The sequence below is a fragment of the Antedon bifida genome, chromosome 8 (genome assembly GCF_963402885.1).
Source record: "Antedon bifida chromosome 8, ecAntBifi1.1, whole genome shotgun sequence".
In the NCBI taxonomy this organism is placed as follows: Eukaryota; Metazoa; Echinodermata; class Crinoidea; order Comatulida; family Antedonidae; genus Antedon; species Antedon bifida.
In genome coordinates, this window is record NC_136233.1 from 23,991,362 (window position 1) to 24,015,017 (window position 23,656).

A 23,656-nucleotide genomic window follows, 5' to 3' on the forward strand; every position below is an offset into this window, starting at 1 on the left:
TACTAATTTTGCAATTCACGAAGGGATCTCCGAAGAGAGGAAATATGTAATGAGAAGAAAAAGAAACGGCTTATTCTGTATAACGGTAATTTGGTGTCAACAAAACAATGGATACATTATGGATTTCGTTCGTTCCGTTCAAGGAAGAATTGGAAGATATACATTAATTGATTAAGGCCTAGTGGCTAATATAAATTATTTTAATAACGTAAAATTACTATGAGCCGTAGTATTATCTTTAACAAACAAAATAATTTAATTATTGTGGTCAACATTTTTACCAGGAGAGTTCAAGGAACATCATAAACATTACAGTTTATACATGTTAGCACAGCATCATCATCACCATTCGAAAATATTAAAACTATCATTGATACCAAAATATATGAAATATTCAGCAATTAAAATTACAATTGACAGTTTGAAGATAATGAGAGTAATTATTAGGTCGAAAGCAAAAGCAGCGTTAGCCACGTCAAACAATTACACGGAAATTCATGTGACAAACGGCGTGAATTTTGTATTATTGTTGGCATACCAACTGGGATTTTGACCGATATATTGCACCTGTACGCTATGAAACGTGCATTCCTAAATGCTAGAAGTAGCGTGTTTTGTTGTAAGAGTACTATTCACAGATTAGCAAACATAAGTAGTATAGAAAACACCCCGGCGGAATAAAATGGTAGCCATCATCAGATAGGTTAGTATACACTTGTTTATCACCAAGCTTAATCAGTATGTATTAATAATTGCTAATTCTAACTTTATATTAGTGTCGTCCATATAGATTATTGTATTGTAGGTAGGGGTTTCATAATAGGCGTGTACATTTTTGATTTCTTTTAGTTCTCAAAACAAACACTGTAAAATACAAAAAAAGAAAAACAAAACTACTGCAATGGGATGAATAAAGAAGGTTTAGTAATATTGACGATTGAGTTGTTTGTTTATTTATATTTTAAAAAAAGGTTGTTAAAAGTTGATCAGTTTTTAATATTAATTACTTGATAATAAATATAGGCCTATTATAATATTTTATTGGTGTAATTATAAAATTACTTTATCGCATGCCTATTAAAAGAATGCCATTATGTTGGATGATAACAGTGATGTACAAAGTAAGGCTGGAAGTGGGTGTTTCCACTCCCCAAATCTACTATTACAAGATAAATCTACTATTAATACATTAGTGAACCAAGTAATTTTGAAGGAAGTCAAACGACCGTTATCAAGACACACCGTATGTTTTAATAAAATACGGTCGTCGGCGATTAGTAAGACGAGAAGAAACCGTTTCCAAGTCTTTACATCTTAGTCCTAATTAACAACAGTCATGGATTGTATTTTTAAGGTAAATAGATAAATATACGATTATAGTATAAAGATAGTTAGAAAATGGCAAAGGCGAGTTTCAACCTGCAGTATCCCAGAGACTATAAGCTCAATAGAATCAGCGTTAAAATACTACGGGCCTAAGACTTTTGTTTATGATTTATGTAAATAACGTAAAGAGAAAGTTTTAATTAGAATAGTTTATAAACAAAATAAAGGAATCGCGTAGGTTTCAATTTGGTATTAACGGTATTTAAGTATTAGCAGCCTCTCAACAGGCCTGGCCAATGTGTATCATGCTAAGGATATCCCCTTCCGTACTCTAGTTTTCCTTCCTCTTCAAACTATTATTAATTTGTACAGCACAAACCTTTATAGCTTATTTTGCAGACACTGATCATATCATAATTATTAAATATATTATTCAACAATTAGGAGAATCTGTTGACCGAATGACATCGTTCAATTCAACTGTTTTATTGCAGGTTGTCTTCGTCACATTGCCGGATCTATATTTTTATCCAGAATTTGGAATAATTTTTTTTTTAGTGTACAGTCATTAGCAGCTTTGATTCCCGCTCAAATCTATTGAATATATGTATACGTATTTTACTTAATAAATAAATAGTGTTTTAATGTAGTTGGTCATATTTCAGACTGGCATTTGTTGTTGTTTGTATACTTAACATTAAACATACTGTTTAATACTTTGTATCGCCAATACTTATAATACTTATAAGTATAATATAATACTTTGAACAGAAATATATTATATATTTGTTCGTTGATGCCAATGCACTTCATTAGTACAGTAGTATGTAGAATATGAGATTTTCTCTTTATTTTATTAATAACTAATCTCTGTGATTTAAAATTAGTACTATATTATAATCGGTAATGTAAGCTTAAACTTAATAAATCTTCATCCAAATCTTAACCGCCTGATTGTAACTTATACGCTATTTCGTTATATTAATAAGTAAGCCTTTAAAGACGAATTAAAGACTTACATAGGCCAGTTTACAGTTTTAATAAAGTTATTAATTTTGCCAAAAAATAACAGAAAAAATAAACAGTTACATTTAACCAAAACCTGGTGACTTTCAGACAATGGGCTTCCGGTTGACTATTTTTCCCTTTAAATGACGCGTTTCTGTTTTTTTCGTCAATTGAATAACTAGTATAATGTGACATGGCCTATCGGTATTCATAATTATATTTTGAAGGGGAAAATAGATCTTTAAACCTCAATGTTGTAAACTGCACTATTTTGTTATTCAATAAATTAGCTTTTTTTGATTTAAACTTTGTAATTCATTATTTTGCTACTATAGAAACTTTGATTTAACCCATGATTTAAACTTTGATGTAATATTTCAATAAGTAAGCTTTTAAGCCCAAACCCGCGACTTCGTTATTCAATATAATTAAGCTTTTAAACCCTTTAAACATTAATTCACTATTTTGTTATTCTATAACTAAAAATCTGACACTCGTGACTTAAAATTTGTAATTCAATATTTCGTTATTCAATAAGTAAAAACTAAACACCTGTGATTTAAGCTTTGTAGTTCACTATTTCGTTATAAATCGATAAGTACTGTAAGGTTTTAAACATAACTCTCGTGAATAAACATTCATTAAAAAAAACTATTCCTGACATACCGTAGGGCCTACAGTATCCTGACTAAGTATTCTCTTAAATTGTTTGTAGGTATTACCTTGTTAATAGATAAGTACATCTTTCTATTGAGTAAGTACGGTAAGCCCCGACACTAATATCTGATCGATATTGAATTAACCGGTAGAAGCTATTTACTTTGTCAAATGTTTTCAATGAAAATGTAAGCTATGTAACTCATGCGATACCGGTAGCGTAAAGCTCATTGTAAATGTACTTATATCTCGTTATTGATCCAGTACACGTTTGTACTCTTTTGGACATTGGTTGTAGGTAACTCGTATAGGTATTATCCCCACCGATAACGATATCTCGTTATTGATCCAGTACACGTTTGTACTCTTTTGGACATTGGTTGTGGTAACTCGTATAGGTATTATCCCCACCGATAACGATATCTCGTTATTGATCCAGTAAAATGTTGTACTTTTTTGGACATTGGTTGTAGGTAACTCGTATAGGTATTATCCCCACCGATAACGATATCTCGTTATTGATCCAGTACACGTTTGTACTCTTTTGGACATTGGTTGTAGGTAACTCGTATAGGTATTATCCCCACCGATAACGATATCTCGTTATTGATCCAGTACACGTTTGTACTCTTTTGGACATTGGTTGTGGTAACTCGTATAGGTATTATCCCCACCGATAACGATATCTCGTTATTGATCCAGTAAAATGTTGTACTTTTTTGGACATTGGTTGTAGGTAACTCGTATAGGTATTATCCCCACCGATAACGATATCTCGTTATTGATCCAGTAAAATGTTGTACTTTTTTGGACATTGGTTGTAGGTAACTCGTATAGGTATTATCTCCACCGATAACGATATCTCGTTATTGATCCAGTAAAATGTTATACTTTTTTGGACATTAGTTGTACAAATGTTTTTCTTGGTGCAATATTTTTTATATTTCGATGTTTTTTAAGGGGCAACTGACTCTTTGAGTTATAGGCCTAGTAATTGTTTTGCTTTAGTTGCCCTGACCATTGTGCTCTGTTTCTGTTCTTTTGTGTATCTGTGTTTTGGTCGAATAAATAAATGAAATGAAATGAAATGTAACTCGTATAGGTATTAGGCCCACTGATAACGATATCTCGTTATTGATCCAGTAAACTTTTTTACTCTTTGGACATTGGTTGTAGGTAACTCGTATAGGTATTAGGCCCACTGTCAGAATTCTGGTTATTATCACTTCATTGAATATTACCGAGCGTTTCAAACCTCCTACTATTTCATTTTTTATAAATATAATGTTGTTTTCTGTCAATAATTCTAATATATCTTAATTGAAAGTAAATATATAGAAAGTATGTAACTTATAGTTTTATTATGAATAAGTAGGTTCTGTTAATTTAATATTTAATTATTTCTGTGTTGGTGATAAAGGATAGGAGCCTAATTTTATTGGTTTTATTCAAATAAGGTGTTTGAAAGTAGGTAAAACTTCATTGAATGGCCTACAACAATTGCATATTTGTATTATGCTCTAATTACAATTCAGTATTTAAAAATAGCTGAATATGCATTAACAAAATAATAAAAAATGTTATCGAGAGATGACCATGCGCCGCACGTGGACTTGGTATTCCAGCCGTTTAGGCATAATGGTTTCCATACCTTCTTTCTAAGGAGGCCTATGAGGCGTAGAAACTAGAGCTGGGAACTGATTTTAAATGTTCATTAATTTCATAATTTATTGAAATAGTTTAGTCTAAAAAACATTTCATAACTTTCAAATCTTTTTCAAATTACTATTTTTAAAGTTAAAATGTGTTATATTTTGATATTTTGTTATGACTTCACTTGTTTGGACCTATTCGCAAGTGTATAGGCCTAAATCGTCAATAAATAAACTAAATTATTGGCCTAATGCTATTGACCTCTGCATATCGGTAGGACAATGTTACTACGAATTTAAAATATAAGTTCTTTGAAAAATATCCAAATGTTGTTTGAATATTATATTATTTATAAGATTATTGTTTTAGTGTTCTCAAGCGTGAATGAAAGAAGTTCTTATTAAGGTTCACCTAAGCACTTTGTACCGGAAAGCGTTGTAATCTATGCATCCTTGTGGTTATCGAGGTACTCATTTAGCGGAAATGGCCCTGCCTGCGCTGCAAAGATGATCTAGATAACAAGTCCTTTAAACCATCATTCCACCAATATTCACAACACAAAAACAATAACTCTATGTAAGAAACCACTCCTTTATAAGCTCAATCATAGTGAACTTAGCTGTACTCGTCAAATTAACAGGAAGTTTTTAATAATTGTCTTCCCATAAGTTTTCCCATGTTACTGTTTATATTGTTTAAAACGTAAGTTCCTGCTGAAGAGTTTGTTTTTCCATAACCAAGCATCTGTACTTAAAATATTTAATGTCACATTTTATACAGCGCATTATTCCGATATCTCAATGCGTTATTCGTTATTATTAATTCATAACTTTAAAATCAATCATAGAAATTTCAAAAGTTAAGGTAAATTTGGAGATTTGATTCTGTCTAAAGAAATAAACCAGGGAAGTGTGATTCACTCTTCCCTGGTTTAAATACTATTATACTGAAATGGAGGTTGATGGGTTAATTAAGAATTTAAGAGTTAAATTAAATGGACAATATGGAAATTAATATTGAAATATTTTTCTATTTGAAAAAATAACTGTGTTTTTTTATTAAATAACTTCCTTTCGAATTAGGTGTAATCAATTTGCAAAACAAATAGTTCGAATCAGTTAAGAATAAATTTAACAAGTTTACTTATAATATTAAAGATCAATATGTTACAACACAATGTTGAAATTGTGTCTTAAAAAAAATAATAAAAAAATGTTTTAAAAGCTTTACAGATTTTTATAACAATGTTATTTAAAAAAAGTTAAGTCATTGTTGTTGTTCACCCACAAAGAAAATTGATAACGAGTCTTTGTGACGCCTACATCGTGACTTTCTGTTAATTTTGCAGTCACTATTATAAAATAAAATGCCTATTTTGCACACACCACACACCTGAGTGTTTCACAATAATAACAAACATGGTTTAAATCATATTCATTTTCTTCTTAGAACCTAGAAACTTTTATAATTGAAACACACATTACAAAGCTATTTTAGTAATGCAAAATCAAATAAAGGGTTTAAAAGACAAAAACAAAATCATGGAAAATGTCTGAATGATTTGTAATTTGAATGTCACGATGAAGAACATCGTTTTATCATGTTTATCAAATTAGGAAATGAAATCTATTATTGGATATATAAATATAGATATATGATTTTATTTAATTTTACCATTTTTTGTTTGTAAAGATCAGCTTGGGATAGAGAAAACCATCCTAAAATATTTTTGAAATAAAATTTGAATATATACGGAATACAGCTACTACATTTGAAAAAACCCATAAATATAATTCCTTTCACTATAGCCTTAATTAACATATCAAAACAAGTGCAAGAAATATAATATTGTGTTGTTTATAACTAACAATATGTCGTGGGGAAATACTGGATAGTAAAAGCTGGGGTCTTAAAAACAAGTGCACGAAATATAATATTGTGTTGTTCATAACTAACAATATATGTCGTGGGGAAATACTATAATATTGTGTTGTTTATAACTAACAATATATGTCGTGGGGAAATACTGGATAGTAAAAGCCGGGGTCTTAAACCTCATCAATGATTTATGTGTACTATAGGAAACGTTTGTCTATAGATAAGAGCGGGGACTGTGTTGCAGGCCGATAGGTTGCCGTTTTATTCGCTTAATTGTCAACTTCCTTATTATCTATGCTTCTAATTAAACACAATTTGTTGGATTCAAATCTTGAAAATGGGATAAGTTTTGGCAAAACCTTACCTGGAAACACCCTGTTCATTCACTAATCACTTGAATGCGATTATTGCCAGATTTGCTTTCTTTTCGTTGAATTACATAAAGGTTATAATTTAAGAGCGTGATCATTGAGTATTCAAAAACAGAATAGTGAACATGTCGGATGATAATAATACTGAGTTTAAGGAGACATCAAATGCTGCGTCAATTCAGTACCAAGTAAAGGTAAATTAACCTCAGATATTCTTTTTTTAAACAATTGTAAAATAGGAATATATTATAAATTCTTTTTTGTTTTCTATTGTGCTATTTATACATGGACAGTTAATTGCGTGTGTTTTGATATCGGTGAAGTGTAGTGGGCCTATGTGGCGATATCGGTAAATTGTAGTGGGCCTATGTGGCGATATCGGTGAAGTGTAGTGGGCCTATGTGGCGATATCGGTGAAGTGTAGTGGGCCTATGTGGCGATATCGGTGAAGTGTAATGGGCCTATGTGGCGATATCGGTGAAGTGTAGTGGGCCTATGTGGCGATAAATTTTAATTAGTGTTATCCAATACAACGGTTATACGCTCATGAAACAGAATAAAACGCCTGTATTCTTGTCCCTTATTGAGACACAAAAACCTCATAAATGTAAACAATTATAATTTCAGACAGTCCTAATTTAGTATTAACACATAATCAACAGTGATTATACAAAACATGAATCAATTTAGTTATATCTTTAGTATTTGTAATAATAGCAACAACTCATTCTGCGTCAGCTTGCCTATCATTTCCAGTATGTACCCTGTATAGATATTGCCTTTCCTGGAGCTATGTTTGAAAAAAAACTTCAACGGATATAATAGATTTAAGGAAAATAATATTTTGTTACATTTAATCCAATTGTAAGCTAAATAGTCAAAATATTAATTATAAATATTTTATGCAATGATGTTTAAATAGGAAAGGTCGTTGCTATAGGTACACGTTTATCATGTTTTTAAACACTATATTTTCATCGACAAAAGCTTTGCATAATCGTAATGTATTGAATAGGACATTCGTATATACCTTCAATCGAAAGGACAGGTGTTTTATTTAGAGGCAAAGTAACGCACCATTGATGTAACTTTCAGTAAGTATTGTTACATTTCCTGTATAAAATCTTAGTAATTCATTGCGAGAACATACAGTAAGTAGGCCTTATGTGTAATAGTAAAGTGACGTACCTTTCATTTTATAAAATACAGTAAGTAGGCCTTATGTGTAATAGTAAAGTGACGTACCTTTCATTTTATAACAAAGATAATAATTATTAGTTTAAAACGCCAACATTGCCTTTAATTTAAAATTTTAATTTTTTAAATATTAAAATCAGTTGCGATTTCTTTAGAAACGAAATCAAATGCATTATTTTAATAGTAGATAGGATGTGTTAAGAAATTCGTCACTCAATATTTTTAATTGAAAGTGAGGAAATACACGATTCGAAAAAAAAAATATTCTCAGAAAACCCTTTTTTTTACAATTGTGTCGTTTTTTACAGTCGTATTTTTGCAATTAATCTAGTAATATTTACTATATAGATAGTTATCATCGTGATTTGAACTTTATACCTAACCTTTACTAAGCGAATCTTAGGCCTACTACTAGAATTTGATATATCCGCCCGTTTTAACGTTCATCGCATGCATTCTTGCTGATCATAGGGTTCTAGCGAGTTGTGCTTGGATAATTGGCTGGAAGTACCTATTGACAAATACAATTTGTACGCTCACTTTCAGAATCGTTTAAACTATACTTGAGCCTACTCATAAGGACCGTTTCTTGAGATGTACCACATCATCCTCGTACCACACCGTTCACAGGCCTCGCAATATCATTTCAAGAATGCATATAGGCTCGTCTTTCAACTCTCCTCGTTAAATTTTATTTTAGTAACTTGTATACAATTTAAAAAATTGGTAGGGTAGATCACCATCATGTTTTACTCTTCGCGTGTAAAAACAATATGGCGAGAGATCGCCTGCGACGAGAGACGTAACCAACGTAACGTGATCATTTAACTCCCTAGCATTACGTGAAATGTCATGCAAACTACACAAAATGTGGCTAGATATAATAATACATTAGAAACCTTTTTCCTACAATGTTTGGCAAAGCATTCTTCCCACAAATTTTTAAAACAGCCACACTTTTTATACTAGGATGATTAAACATAATACAAAATATTCCTCCCCTCCACCCCCTCCGTATGTAATAACACGTCTTGGGATACTTTTTCCACACCTCGTTATTGTACACAGTGTGACATCATTAAAGGATGAAGGCACATATTCCAATGGTTACTCAAATACTAATAGTTCCTCAAATAGTTTTAACATTATGCTCTGGTAAACTTATCAGGTATATGAATAATCTGCATGTGCATTATTCTTTAATTGCAGGATAAAGCTGACAAAGTTCTCATAATCTCTTCAAATTTGTAAAATTCTATTCTGAAGTATAAAGAAATAAAGTTGATCTTAATGTATTAGGAAGCTTTTAAATTCGATAGTCTATGTTGCCATTCTAACCTGAAGTACAGTGGAACGTTAGGAGGCAAACTGCTGGTATTGTCATCTTAATTCGATAGTCTATGTTGCCATTCTAAGCTGAGGTACAGTATAATGGTAGGAAGCGAACTGCTGGTGTTGTCATCTTAGTTCGATAGTCTATGTTGGCATTCTAACCTGAAGTACAGTGGAACGTTAGGAGGCAAACTGCCGGTGTTGTCATCTTAGTTCGATAGTCTATGTTGCCATTCTAACCTGAAGTACAGTGGAACGTTAGGAGGCAAACTGCTGGTATTGTCATCTTAATTCGATAGTCTATGTTGCCATTCCAACCTGAAGTACAGTGGAACGTTAGGAGGCAAACTGCTGGTATTGTCATCTTAATTCGATAGTCTATGTTGCCATTCTAACCTGAAGTACAGTGGAACGTTAGGAGGCAAACTGCTGGTGTTGTCATCTTATTTCGATAGTCTATGTTGACATTCTAAGCTGAAGTACAGTGGAACGTTAGGAGGCAAACTGCTGGTATTGTCATCTTAATTCGATAGTCTATGTTGATATTCTGATATGAACCACAGTAAAACGTTACAAGGTAGAACTGACGATATTATCTAATTATATTAGTATTGTCAAACTAATTTTTTTATTTTAAACATTAATAGTAGTATTTATTTTGTTTATTGATTTCTTAATATCTCAAATTAATTTTGAAGAAATATATTTCGTGTGTATTTTATTTCGATTAGAGATTAGAGTTTTTTGTTGACAATAAAAAAGGAACAACGTAATCAAACTATTTTTTGACTTCTTTTAGGCTATGAAAGATATTTGACATGGCCACGTAAAATATGGGATATTTGACATGGCCACGTAAAAGATGGGATATTTGACATGGCCACGTAAAAGATGGGATATTTGACATGGCCACGTAAAAGATGGGATATTTGACATGGCCACGTAGAAGATGGGATATTTAACATGGCCACGTAAAAGATGGGATATTTGACATGGCCACGTAAAAGATGGCATATTTGACATGGCCAAGTAGAAGATGGCATATTTGACATTGCCACGTAAAAGATTGGATATTTAACATGGCCACGTAAAAGATGAGATGTTTGACATGGCCATGTAAAAGATGGAATATTTGACATGGCCACGTAAAATATGGATTTCTTTTACCATTGAGCGATGTAAATTATGGATTTATTTGGCAATCTTGTATTAGGCTACGTAAAAGATAGGGTTCTTTTGATATAAAATAGGAAACCATACGCAGTTCATAGTTTTCATTTAGTGTTTTTTAAGCCGGAATGGTTCGTTGTTTTCCTGACGCTCTTTTAAATGTCGTTCTCAATACTTCCCGAGTGTAAATGATAGATAAGCTATACAGTAATTGCTGTTTCCACCGTGACATAATTTGGCCCGTGCTTCAATTGAAACATAGTCCTATTTTGAACACTAATCGTAAACACTGGGCATACACAATGTAACTCTAAAGACAGAGCATTTATGTAGTAGATTTTGCTCCTTTATTTTATTTAGTTTATCGCAATTTTCATCTTTAGATCAATCGCATTTTTTCCAGAAATTTCAATTCATTTGAATACCGTATAGTTTCTAATTATCAATAGTAACAAATGTAATAACTTTGAAACAAATTTTATAAAAATATAAAAAGAAGGAAAAAATAAACTTTGCGAAAACTAAGGTAATTGTTTGCAATAGAGAGGTTTGGTAGAAGGAAGTGTAGAGGAACTTAACTGGTTAAGCAGAAATGACGATTTCCTGTGTGTTTCCTGTATAGTCGAGTCATTGTTAGCGTCATGTGGACTTGAGTTTTCCTGTCCAAACGATCGCTTCTTCTTCTTTTAGCTGCTACGTTCAAGGGTTTCCGATACAAAATGGAAGGGCAAACGGTAAGAATCACGTAATTGGGACTATGAAATGTTTTATTATTATTATTATTATCGAAGTATCAATTTTGATTCGTTATAATGTCTATATACAATGCCGTGAACCGCGTATTCAATTTGTATTGATGTTATTTATATCATCATGTATAGGCCTGTCGAATTTATATATTAGCCAATGTGTGCAATAAAATCTTACTTGATGTAATTGTCTTCGTCATTTTCCGCATGCCAGTTTTATTATTCCTGTACTTTTATTTCATACAATTATTTAAGTTTTGTGATGTTTGGCAGTTTTATTGTTATGAGTTTGTCCACTTGACTTACTGGACAGTAATCAGCAGATAGCCGTAGTCTAAAATAATTATTTATCTAATAATATATCATATTACAACCGATGGATGTTCTACAGTAGGAATATACATGTCTTATTTGATAGAAAAGTTTAGAATTTATTACAGGGACTATATATAAATATAACGAAAACAATGCATATTATAATGTAACTTAGTTCACATTGACATTTTTGTCAACTTTAGAAACTATACTTAAGTAACAGACATTTACATTTTTGGTCGTTATGATTTGAAAGAACAAGTTTTAGTATGAAGTTTCATAAATGTAATATTATGCTTAGCACGTGTGGAGTTACCCTTATTGATTATCCGATGTCAAATTATTCAATTTCCTGGTTTTTCATGAATTTCCTCCTATTTTGTCACTCTTTCATAAACAGGAGGTTTCTGAAGCGGTTTGTCCATGTACACAACAACCGACAAACAACAGGACATAATATTAACGAATTGTTTCCATTCAATTAACATTTCATTTTGAAACAGATTTTATGCCTTGTTTCTCACAGGAGGCACTCTGTGTTGTTGGTGAAGACCAGTCTATGTTTGAAGCAAGTTATCAACAGCAAGAAACCAAACCATCTATTTCATCAATTGAAGCATTACAAGCAGCAAAGTCCAAAGCGTCGCCCCTTACACCAGTCCAGGAGTCTTGGAATTCTTGTGTATCAAGTATGAAACAAGAAGTTGACACTGATGGCGTTGCAGGGGCTAGGGTAGATTCAGAGAGTCCATTAGATTGTAGTGTTGGCAAGCGTCAGGGTATGAGTGAACCACAACCAGCACCACCATATCCATGTCCACCTTTTACAGCAACTACAGAAGAAAGACCCCGATCTCCTCCTCCAAATGTAACAACTACTGAAAAAAGAGTCATTGTGCCAGCAGGTATGTACGGAAACCAGTTTGTTACTTGCTTATAAGTTGATTTTACGTACATAGGGTTAACCCAAACTACTGTATCATCATTTATCGATAGCCAACGTAATTTATAATTATTTAAAATTATGTTTGAAAACGCTAAATTTGCATTACATTTATGTACTGCGAATTCCTTGAAAATTGTACCACACTATGCTATGCATGAAATGAAGCCGTAACTGTCAAAATTTGACTGGAAAATGTATAACCCTAAAACGGTTAACCGTACCGTATGGTACGATACAGCTGTAATTGGACTGGACATGATATTAAATGGCTACCATAACACTATGAAGGAAACAACTATAAAGGAATATTTTACCAAATTTTATGTTCTACAATAACTGTGAAAAGAGGAAACATTTGGTACGATACCGACGTACCAACAAATAAAACTGACCATTTGTAATTTGGTACGATACCGACGTACCAACAAATAAAACTGACCATTTGTAATTTGGTACGATACCGACGTACCAACAAATAAAACTGACCATTTGTAATTTGGTACGATACCGACGTACCAACAAATAAAACTGACCATTTGTAATTTGGTACGATGCCGACGTACCAACAAATAAAACTGACCATTTGTAATTTGGTACGATACCGACGTACCAACAAATAAAACTGACCATTTGTAATTTTAACGGATAACAAGCAGTATAAAAGTTTCAAAAACGGAAATTGAGCTATTTAACCTTACATCATGAATTGAGCTATTTAACCTTACATCATGAAACTGCAGTTATAATCAGATATAATAATCCAATGGCTAATCGAGTTTGTAATCCAGTCAACAGTCGTTCGGGAGGCTATAATTGATAACTACTTTGACCATTATAATGATAGGTACTGTAGGCCTACATTTTGTTTAGTATGTAAACAACATCAGTAACAACATTAAATTAATTATCTAATATCCATAATCATCGAATGTTATTTGATTTTGCACTCATAATACTTTAAAGATAAATAAACTAAATTATTTTTTTTAGAAATAGAAATAAACTAGCAGGCCTACTAACGGATCAAAACGTTCGGTATACACTCCTTTTCCGTTATGAACTGAGCCAAATGCGCACCTAGTCCTTTCCGGTTTTCCCTCTGTAATCTTTTTCATCTTTGATGACTGTCTATTGTTCATACCAAGAATATTATCAGAAACAGTGCTGTTATTATTGTTGTTATGGTATAAACCAGTATTATAACCTTACTTTTTTGTTACTATGATATATGCTATCGTTTTAATTTGTTAAAATATTCAATTTAAAGATGTATTGTCCCCCAATATCATGAAAAATAAAGATTTTTAAAATCGGACTTTGAATAGGCCATTTTTCAGTTTTAATGAAGTTGTTTACTTCCATAAGAAAAAAAACGGGGGAAAAAAACTATTTCACCTATAAAAAGACAAAATAAACAGTTAAATTACCCAAAAACTCATTGTCTTCCAGACAATTTGACCATTTTTTGCTTTAAATTACATTTTTCTCAGGTAAATACATTTTTTTCAGACCCAATTTTTTGTGAGAGTGAATAACTATTATGTGACATTAAAATAACATATTCAACAAAAAAATTTAAAAAAATATTTTTTTAGGGGGACAATATATCTTTAACAAATTCAAAACAAATTACTTAATACAAAGAAGTAGACAAAGTAAATAAGGATTCTTTATTTAAAAAAAAAGAGAAATGCCTGTTTTAGAAGGTGATGCCAAGGTCACAGAAGAATAGTTTATCTGCCAAAATTCCATAACGATATAGATCGTGAGTAAAACACCTGCAACTTACACTCAAATAAGCAGCATTTTATTCTCGTGCTGTTATCAGCATATTCCTTCGCTTTCAAATCGATTTAGTAATCACATCTACTTTAATATTCTCTTCAAGTATATTGTGTTCTCTTTTTTAATATTCTACGGAGCATTGTTCCAACTTATCAATCAGGCTTGTTCATTTACAAACAGGTGTTCAAATCTTTTGTATAACTTCCAAGCCCTCAAATGAAAACCATTTCCAATAAGCTAAATTAGAGAAAATACACAACGAAGAAAGTTGAACATATTATACTGAAGTGAAATATCCTTCAACCCTGTATAGGCCTATGCCTATATATTTATTTAAGTAATATAGGATAATGAAATATACCTTATAATCATACATTTGTTTCGTTGCATAGTGTACTCTTGTTTTATGCATTGTCGTGTTGACAAATTAAAAATATTAGAATTGGAATTGATAACTTAGTAAGTTTAATACCATGAGGCCTATATAACATTTGTTATTCACGTAAGATTGTAAGATTTGTTATGAAATCAACAGAATGGATCTAACCTGTTGGGTCATCTCATCTGCACCCGAGACGGATATCATTGTCTAGCGAAATAAATAGTATGCAGTTATCATGTCTTCTACCAGCAACTTTCGTCCCATATTCTGGCGTCTCCTGACACTATACTACAGAACCTCATTTTTTCATGTACGACCATTGAGGAATCACTTTCTCTCCATATTAAAGCTGTTTGTCACCTTGTGATAATTAAGATAAATTTGGATTTTTATAAATGATTTTATCAATAACAAACCATAATTTAAAATTCTGTTTATTTTCCACAAAACCTTTTACAATAGATATAATAGACAAACTATAAACATTAACGAAATAGTTTGTACACTAATATGAATTGTCAATAATAAATGGTGATTTCGCCTAGAAACAGCAAAGTAAATACAATATTAATTTAGTATTGTGCATATCAATAATAATCGACTCGTTTGGAGATATCTATTGTACAGACAAAATGCTGTGGGTTTATGAACATTTTAGGCCTAAACTCAGTTTCATTATAATCGTTTTTATGGGTTATCGTATATTAAATTAGAGAATATTATTAAAATATCTGCTTGTGTGTATTGTCTTGTACACATGGATATTCATTTACAGAGAGGATAGACCTGCTTCTCAACTCAAATGCTTTCCTGCCTGCCTCTCAACTTAGATTTACTAAATTTATTATACGCTCTAAAGCCATACACTTTGTTGTCGCTATCAAATCAAATTTGAACAATAGCACGAAAGCCCCTGGTCTAATGGTTAGTACATCAGTCTGCATATAAGCAGAAGGTTCCGGGTTCAAATCTCACATATTTCCACATCTTTATCGTTTCAAATAAATAAATAAATACATTTTCAGTATATATCACCAGGCTGTTTCCTGTGTGTTTGTTATATAGGCGGTTTATAACTCATCCCGTGTCTATAGTATAGTGCACAAAATAAGACAAAGTGGTTTGATAGAACTGTTACTGCAGTAAATTGTGTAGACTGAGCGTAAACAAGCGAAGTGACAAACCGGATGCCGAGTCACATCAACCTTGCAATACAGGAAGAAAATGTAAATCGCAAGCGGCATTAAAACAATCAATTTATTAAGTATAACAATATGATATACATTAATATGTTAACAGTTATCAAAATGTACAGCACCGAGTAGGATATTGTTGTAGTTTGTAGCTTTTAATAAATTGTAATATTACTGATAAAATCACGGTTTTCATATTGCTCTGAAGTACAACTGATTTTGGTTAAACACTTAGAAAATAGCTTTGATTATTCATTCAAACGATTTTTGAAATACTATACATACACGTACATCATTCTGAAATTAGATACAATTATTTATTGATAAATGGTAAAAAATGATATGTGATTGGTTTTTTGTTTGTGAGTCTTCAATTTAGAACAAAACATAATGTTGATTACTGGTGTAATAATGAAAAGTGTCATAATGTAGTTATTAATTATTTTAAAATAAGTAAGTCGAATTGGACAAATCGGAAGTATACAAACGTATTGGCACGTACAAGTTTTATTTGTATGGAGGTCAGTGGCCGGGGTAGATTTTGTCACAGACGATGTACCCAAGGAAGAAGCAATTACTGGCGGGAAATATCCAATTTGCTCAAACGAGAGCGTGTTATCGCGTGTTAGGTGAATGCTTGACACTACACAAGTTCAACCAGTTAAAAAAAAGCAGTAAACATAATATAAAGCACTTCTAACAAGGTCATGGGAAATAATAAAGACAAAAATATACGTAATTACTATAAAAATGTTTTATTTGACATAAAAAAGAAACAAAAACTGAACTCCGGGTAACAGATATTAATTATTAGCTACAATTGGAGTGGTAACACCGCGTTTGATCTTCGTTAACCCTTTTATATCATGTTATATTCTGTTTCTTGTAATACATGTAATATAGAGATCTATGTAGCATTTTGGTATTTTCTTATCTTCTTTTATTTTCTTATCTATTTTGGGAGTTTAAACGTAGGCCTAAATTATATGCGAATTAATAATAATTTCGACTAAATAAGTGAATATAAATTTGTTTTTAGATCCCAATATGTGGAGCACTGAACATGTCCAACAGTGGGTTGAGTGGGCTGTTCGAGAATATTCTCTGCAGGATGTACAAGTAACAAGATTCAGCATGGATGGAAAACAATTATGTAAAATGAACAGAGACGATTTCATCCGGATTACAAGTGCATATAATGCTGAGGTCCTTATGTCACATTTGAATTTTTTGAAACAAAGTAAGTGGACAAAAAAACGCAAAAAGTAGTATCTTGGATTTTTTGACAGTAAATTCGTTGAATAATGGTATAGCCACACTTATAAAGTTGTCGATGAACAACTGAGGGCGTTGTTTTGAATTTGTTATAAGCTGCATTCCTGCCGAATGGATCTTTGTCCGTTTCCTACAGAACTATTGGTCTACTGATCCCTTTGGAAATATTGTAATTTACAAACATCTTAGAACCAAATAATAGCAAACATTGAGTAATTCTTATATTTTAAAAGTCTTAATTTCATAATAACAGCTCCGTTGCCTAATTTGACGTCAGAAGACGTAGATAAAGCGTTGCAACCCTCTCCAAGAGGTCCCGTGCCAACACAAGGTAAAATGATGGACTTTAATGGACTGCCTGTAAATCGTCATGAGCCTGAACGATACAACAACAACAACAACACCACTAGCAAGCAGCATGTTACTCCTTCGTTTCCTGGTAACCAAAACTAATGATTTCTAACTATTGCTAATTTATTCTGTAATATGAATGTTGAATGATACTCTGAATGCGTTATGAATTGTGAATGATATTTGGTAATAAATGCATTGTGAACTCCACTAGGCCATATCTGGTATAAGGGCCTCTGTATTATTATGTAAGGTATTAACATTATACTGTTTCTTTACATCTGCATGTTGTAAAGCCTGTGCAGTCTTCATGTTATAATGAAACTAGTCCTACTACATGTTCAGACCATGTTCAGACCATGGACATAGGTCCATGTTCAGACCATGGACATAGGTCCATGTTCAGACCATGGACATATGTCCATGTTCAGACCATGTTCAGACCATGGACATAGGTCCATGTTTAGACCATGTTCAGACCATGGACATAGGTCCATGTTCAGACCATGTTCAGACCATGGACATAGGTCCATGTTAAGACCATGTTTAGACCATGGACATAGGTCCATGTTAAGACCATGTTCAGACCATGGACATAGGTCCATGTTTAGACCATGTTCAGACCATGGACATAGGTCCATGTTCAGACCATGTTCAGACCATGGACATAGGTCCATGTTCAGACCATGTTCAGACCATGGACATAGGTCCATGTTTAGACCATGTTCAGACCATGGACATAGGTCCATGTTAAGACCTACAATTATGTATGCATTTGTATAACTTCCCTTTCGTGTTATAAACCTAAACAGCGCCATCTTTCAAACAATTTTCATTTTCAATTTTATAGCATCCAATCGTGCATAATTACAATGAATTATCATTAAAATTCATAAAATGATCACCACCATGATCATTCGTATACCAACAAGGTCAATCATAATTGTTGTCATTGGCAACATTTCAAATTGCATCAAGTGACGTAGTGGTAAGGGGCACCAGAATTAGCCATAAATCGGAGGCGGGATGTTGGCTCGTCTGTGTGCAATTCAGCCTAGTTAGGCTGCATACGTTATTTCAATTTATTATTTTGTCTACCTACTCATTGTTTATCTACCTATACCTCATTCCTTCCAAAATAGCTGATCTATCTCTGTTGTATGCCTTTGATCCACTACCTATATTCCGTCGGTTCAATAAACTTGATCCCGCACAACTTGCATTTATTCCACCCTATTATACTTTATATCCGCACATCGCCCATTTCTTCATTCACCGGATCGTTCCCTAAAACGCAATATTACTTCTGTTAAATTTTGCCATAATTCATTTTCCAAAATTCTTTAATTGCACCCGATAGTTAGGTCCACGTCTGTATAAAGCCACCAATTCCTCCACCACACCCTCTTACTAAACAACAAACATGTTTCATTGCAGGAAGCACAGCATTTCCATACCCAAATTCTACGACTCCAGTGGATACATCATCACGCATGCCCAGGAACGGTAAGATTTATACACTTGTGTTATACTAGATGCCCGTCCCAATTAAAACTTTCCAGTGAAAATTCCGTCATTTTGATATGCATGCAATAGCAAACATGAGTGTATAAGAAACAAACGCCACTCTATTAGTATTATACATTCGGCCGACAGAGACATTTTAAACCGTCCAGTGATATACTATGAATTGATTTATAAACGGAAAGATGAGGAAATATGTGAGAATGATAAAAAGCCGTCCCAACCGAGGTTCGAACCCAGAATATGCTTGATATCTACAACCATTAGTTTAAACCACCAGTGAGGGGGTTCGTGGTGTTTTTCAAATCCGAACTCTTAACTGCATTCTCGACGTGGTTCTACTTTATCGTTTTGATCCAGTCACTGATACCCACAGCGTTTTTTGCTTTTTGATTCAAAACATTATCATTTAGGCCTACAGGTTAGAAGAAATTCTAAACCACACAGTGATATACTGAAAAATAACTAATTTTGAAAGGATAAAGTTGAGGATGTGAGAATAAGGAAAACAAAATAATAATAATAATAATTACAATTAAGATAGTACTTTCAATATCCAACAGAAACCTAGTTTGAATCTGAGTTGTTTTTACCAAATTAAATGCAGTGCAATCTCAACACCCCGTAGCCTTCCTTATCACCCTAACCATAACTAAACATAGTACATGTCGGATAACGGAATTGTGATAAACCCGAAAAATATCCCTGGTACTATGTTGTATTTCATCAATTTTATCTGTAATTATATCTGTCCTGTTTATGTGTTTGTAATAATTATATCATTTTTTCAATTATTGTAACGTATACTAATTTGGGTTTTAAGACAATTGTTGTTGCTACTCGCCTACAAAGCGATATCTTAGAATTGTTATGATTTGTTTCATGGTTTGGTTCATACTTGTTGTATCCTAAATACGTTCCTGTCTCGAACTTAATTACACAATTAAGACGCTCGATTTGTAAGATATTACTTTACGCGTGATCACTTGCAATGTTATTAACTTTCTTTGTTAACGTTCTTTAGTGTAGGTTCGTGTGCTGTTGTGCATTGTTATTGTGAAAGCATTGAAGAACCTACTTAATAAAAAGTGATTAAAGCTCCTTTACATGCACAGGGAAGGACTTGACATTACTTGAAGAATAATACCAAACGTTTAGATTTATCGTGTTTTATTGCTAACCGAAATAAGTTATAATCCAGTCACTATTTAGTCACGTGATTTATTGACTTAGAAAGTGAAATTTTTAAAATGTAATTATGAAGAAAGTAAACCAAAACCTTTACAAAAATCAACCAAAAGTAACAACACGACCTTTAATTTAGTTATCCATATATAAATTCGATACATAGAACCACCTTGCAGTATTGGAATTGAAAGACATAAGGGCCTTCATCGTGTTTATAACTTCCATTTAAAGGGCATTGTGAAGAAGTCATTTGAATAGGCATACATTACGCTATGAATTACAGTCAACCTATTGTATGGTTATATTAGTTACTGGTTATAATAGAATAGAAGACATATTTCCCATCCTATTAATTTCATATATAACTAATATAGATATTTAATTTTGCCTTCTTTTGTTGTTGTTTTCATTATACCAATCATATCACCTACAATATTACTTGCAAGGTTCTCTTTTTAGTTGGTTACCTCTAATATATATTTTGTCAGATTATTTTTTCATTAAGATTCATAATGCGATATATCAAATTTGAATACATTTTTTAAAGGAAGTAAGCAACCTTTATTAAATCTTGTAATTCTGTGTTTTCCCTAATTTTGGCTGATGATATCATAATGTGAATATTGAACGATTCTCACGTTCATATTGTATGCTCTTAAGTATAAAAGTATTTTCGGAAGAGTTTCAATCGATTGACTTGCAATTGTTTCCCCCTTAACTTCCGTCATACTTCGTATTTTGCTATTATGTTGATTGTTATACTAAAGTTCGACAAGGATTGAGCATCCGTTGATTGTAGTTTCCCTTTCCGCTTCATGTCATTTTAAAAATGAAAGGCCACTTGATGTACTGTAAACTGATCATCATTTACTCAATAAACGACAGTAGAATTGCATCACGTACTAACTTGGCATAAACCAACTGTGAATTAACCTTAGAAGGCATACTAATAAAGAACGTGCCTTTGATTAAATTTAAGGCGATCAATTATTATTGATTCCTTTTCAACATACTCTATAGCATTAATTAAAGTGAGGCTAACAGTCTATTATTATCATCTCGGCTACTTGTTGATTCTTTATTAGTATTATGATTTTTTATGAAATTCTTAATCTTACTTTAATTTTCGAATTTTTACTATGATTTGAATAAACTTAAAATAGCTTCTTAAAATAAGTCTTGTACAGATTACGGCAAGCAAACCTTTCCCTCATACATTACAAGTAAACCATTAACTGAACATTACCTTCAAGTCTCTGATCTTTGCATATAATAGTAAATACCGCCGTTTCCACATTGTTTCAAACTTTCGTTAATTTGTAATAAAATTTGCATCCTCAATGTAAAAAATAAAACCAAATTGAATTTAATTGAATCAACAATTACAAAAACCTCGTACAGTGTTATAAATGAACAGATAGCTTTCTTAAATTAATGTTAATGCCAGTTCTATGTAGAGTAGCTATGGATATAAATAATATTAATGTTAATGCCAGTTCTATGTAGAGTAGCTATGGATATAAATAATATTTCCATAAGGGGCTGTAATAATGATATACATACATTTTAACACCATTTAATATACTGCAGAAAATATTTGTTAAAAAAGGTATTATTTGTTGTCAGTAGATATTTTAGTAGTTATTAAAAAGCACCTGCTTGTTACCTATAATCACGGCCTTAGATATTATAAGGAACAAAACCTCTAGAAATCTCATTATTTTGACCTAGAGCTTTTAATAAATTATGTTTGTAAGAATCGTTCTTCGTTCATCATTGTGCAAACATAAAGCCAAGAACACCATGGGCGATTTAGTAGACACGTGCCTGTTCTGTTATTTCTTTTTAGTATAGGTGTTTCTTATTTTCTGGTGCATGAAGTGTTTTCAGAAGATTTTGCTCATATTCAGTGGCGCATGCTGATTTTTTTTTGTTTTACTGCTTTCATAATCTTTAGCCAATATTTACTAGTTAACTATAACAAAAGATTTTGGATGACTTAATTCAACGACACGCGACCAACAACAGCCTCTTTTAAAATATCGACCACTGCTTCTGTATAGCCAGCTAGCATCATCGCTTAGGTGTATAATAAATTACTTCATACATTATTCATTAACGCTCTGTTTGATTGGTCCATATTAGAAGATATCAAACTCTTTCTACAAGCTTAGCCTATAGCACTGAATGAATAAAAGGCAATCAGAATCTTGGTTTATTTTCTGATTTGAGGTGACATGGTATCTTCCGTTGGACGTAAAATCGGCGACTCACCAACATTTTTAGAATAGTCAGTACTCGAATAATATAAATTATATACACATTTTTTCAAAAGTTACTTTTATTTGTCGTCGTGAACAAAAACATGCGATAGTTTTTTTTTATTTGCTGAGATTATCTTCAATACGGATCGCAAACAAGAATTTGCGACGGGGGCTTGTCTGTACGCCCGCTCGACGCGCCGCCGGTATCTAGTTTATCCACCGTTTCTACCTAGAAACTACCCAGGAAAGGACAACATGTACATAACTGGTAGGATTACTCTTTTTATTCAATTATTATTAACAATTACGGTATTTTACAAATACAATTTTTTTTTTACTAATAGTTATAAATATTTAAATATAGTTGGTCATTTTAGCGTTTCGTACTGCAGGTGCCTTCTAACATGGCGATCAATAGTAAACTTTTTTATGATTTCCGTTGACAGGTGATAATCAACAAACAGGAAATATTAGCCAATGTTCATGAATTCTACGTATCTCGCTTTGTAAAACAATTGCATTGAAATTTAAATTCAGGGTATACAATATTTGTATATAAAATATACAGTATTCATCAAGTATGTATTTATTTTTCCCCCAACTTTGTAAAGTAAAACATACAGATAAATAAAACAGATAGGTCTAGATAGATAATAAAAAATCGTTCGTAAATCAATAATTAAGAAAATTATGATGCTTAGGCCTAAATAATTTATTGGTGCAGTTTTTTTAGATCGTCCTATACCAAATATAATAACTAATCAGTCATTGTACAAAAATGTAATTACTAAGAAATACAAGTATTTAAATGATTAGATGTGCAATCCGTTATTAAGGCATAAAGAGTGTAATGAGTAGATCGCCGCCGTGCTTGATAACGAGTAATATTGTTTGGCTGCTCTGCGTTTCCTTCCAGATTATTCTCTATTTCCTTACTTAATAACATTTCCCCTTGCGGTAACAAGTCAACTTTGCTCATCACTGACAATAGTTATGCACTAGAGCATTTTAACGGACAACCATTCGGCTTATGCTGTCAACTTCTATTTAAAAAACGTTCATTTCTAGTATACTGTATAGCGTGATTCATAT

General features: G+C 32.2%; 2 protein-coding genes across 7 annotated transcripts in view; one reads left to right on the forward strand and one right to left on the reverse strand.

Annotated features, from left to right (window-relative positions):
- The window catches only part of LOC144849786 (prenylated Rab acceptor protein 1-like), a 100,456-nt gene extending 79,729 nt beyond the window's left edge, over positions 1-20,727 (reverse strand). Inside the window, exon 1 of the mRNA XM_078706840.1 lies at positions 20,716-20,727. The gene's annotated coding sequence lies outside the window, so the exon portion shown is untranslated. The remainder of the gene's footprint in view (positions 1-20,715) is intronic.
- LOC144849780 (transcriptional regulator Erg-like) overlaps positions 1-23,656 on the forward strand; it is a 33,272-nt gene that overhangs the window by 2,883 nt on the left and 6,733 nt on the right. The window contains exons 1-5 of one of the 6 annotated variants that reach the window (XM_078706831.1): positions 561-703; positions 12,183-12,561; positions 17,002-17,202; positions 17,491-17,676; positions 19,026-19,094. In XM_078706831.1, coding sequence (XP_078562957.1) covers positions 12,216-12,561; positions 17,002-17,202; positions 17,491-17,676; positions 19,026-19,094 — 802 coding nt within the window. In that variant the 5' untranslated portion in view covers positions 561-703; positions 12,183-12,215. Of the gene's footprint in view, positions 1-560; positions 704-1,207; positions 1,355-6,971; positions 7,088-11,232; positions 11,327-12,182; positions 12,562-17,001; positions 17,203-17,490; positions 17,677-19,025; positions 19,095-23,656 lie in introns of those variants that run through there. The other 5 variants (XM_078706828.1, XM_078706833.1, XM_078706827.1 and 2 more) reach the window with 5 other exon arrangements.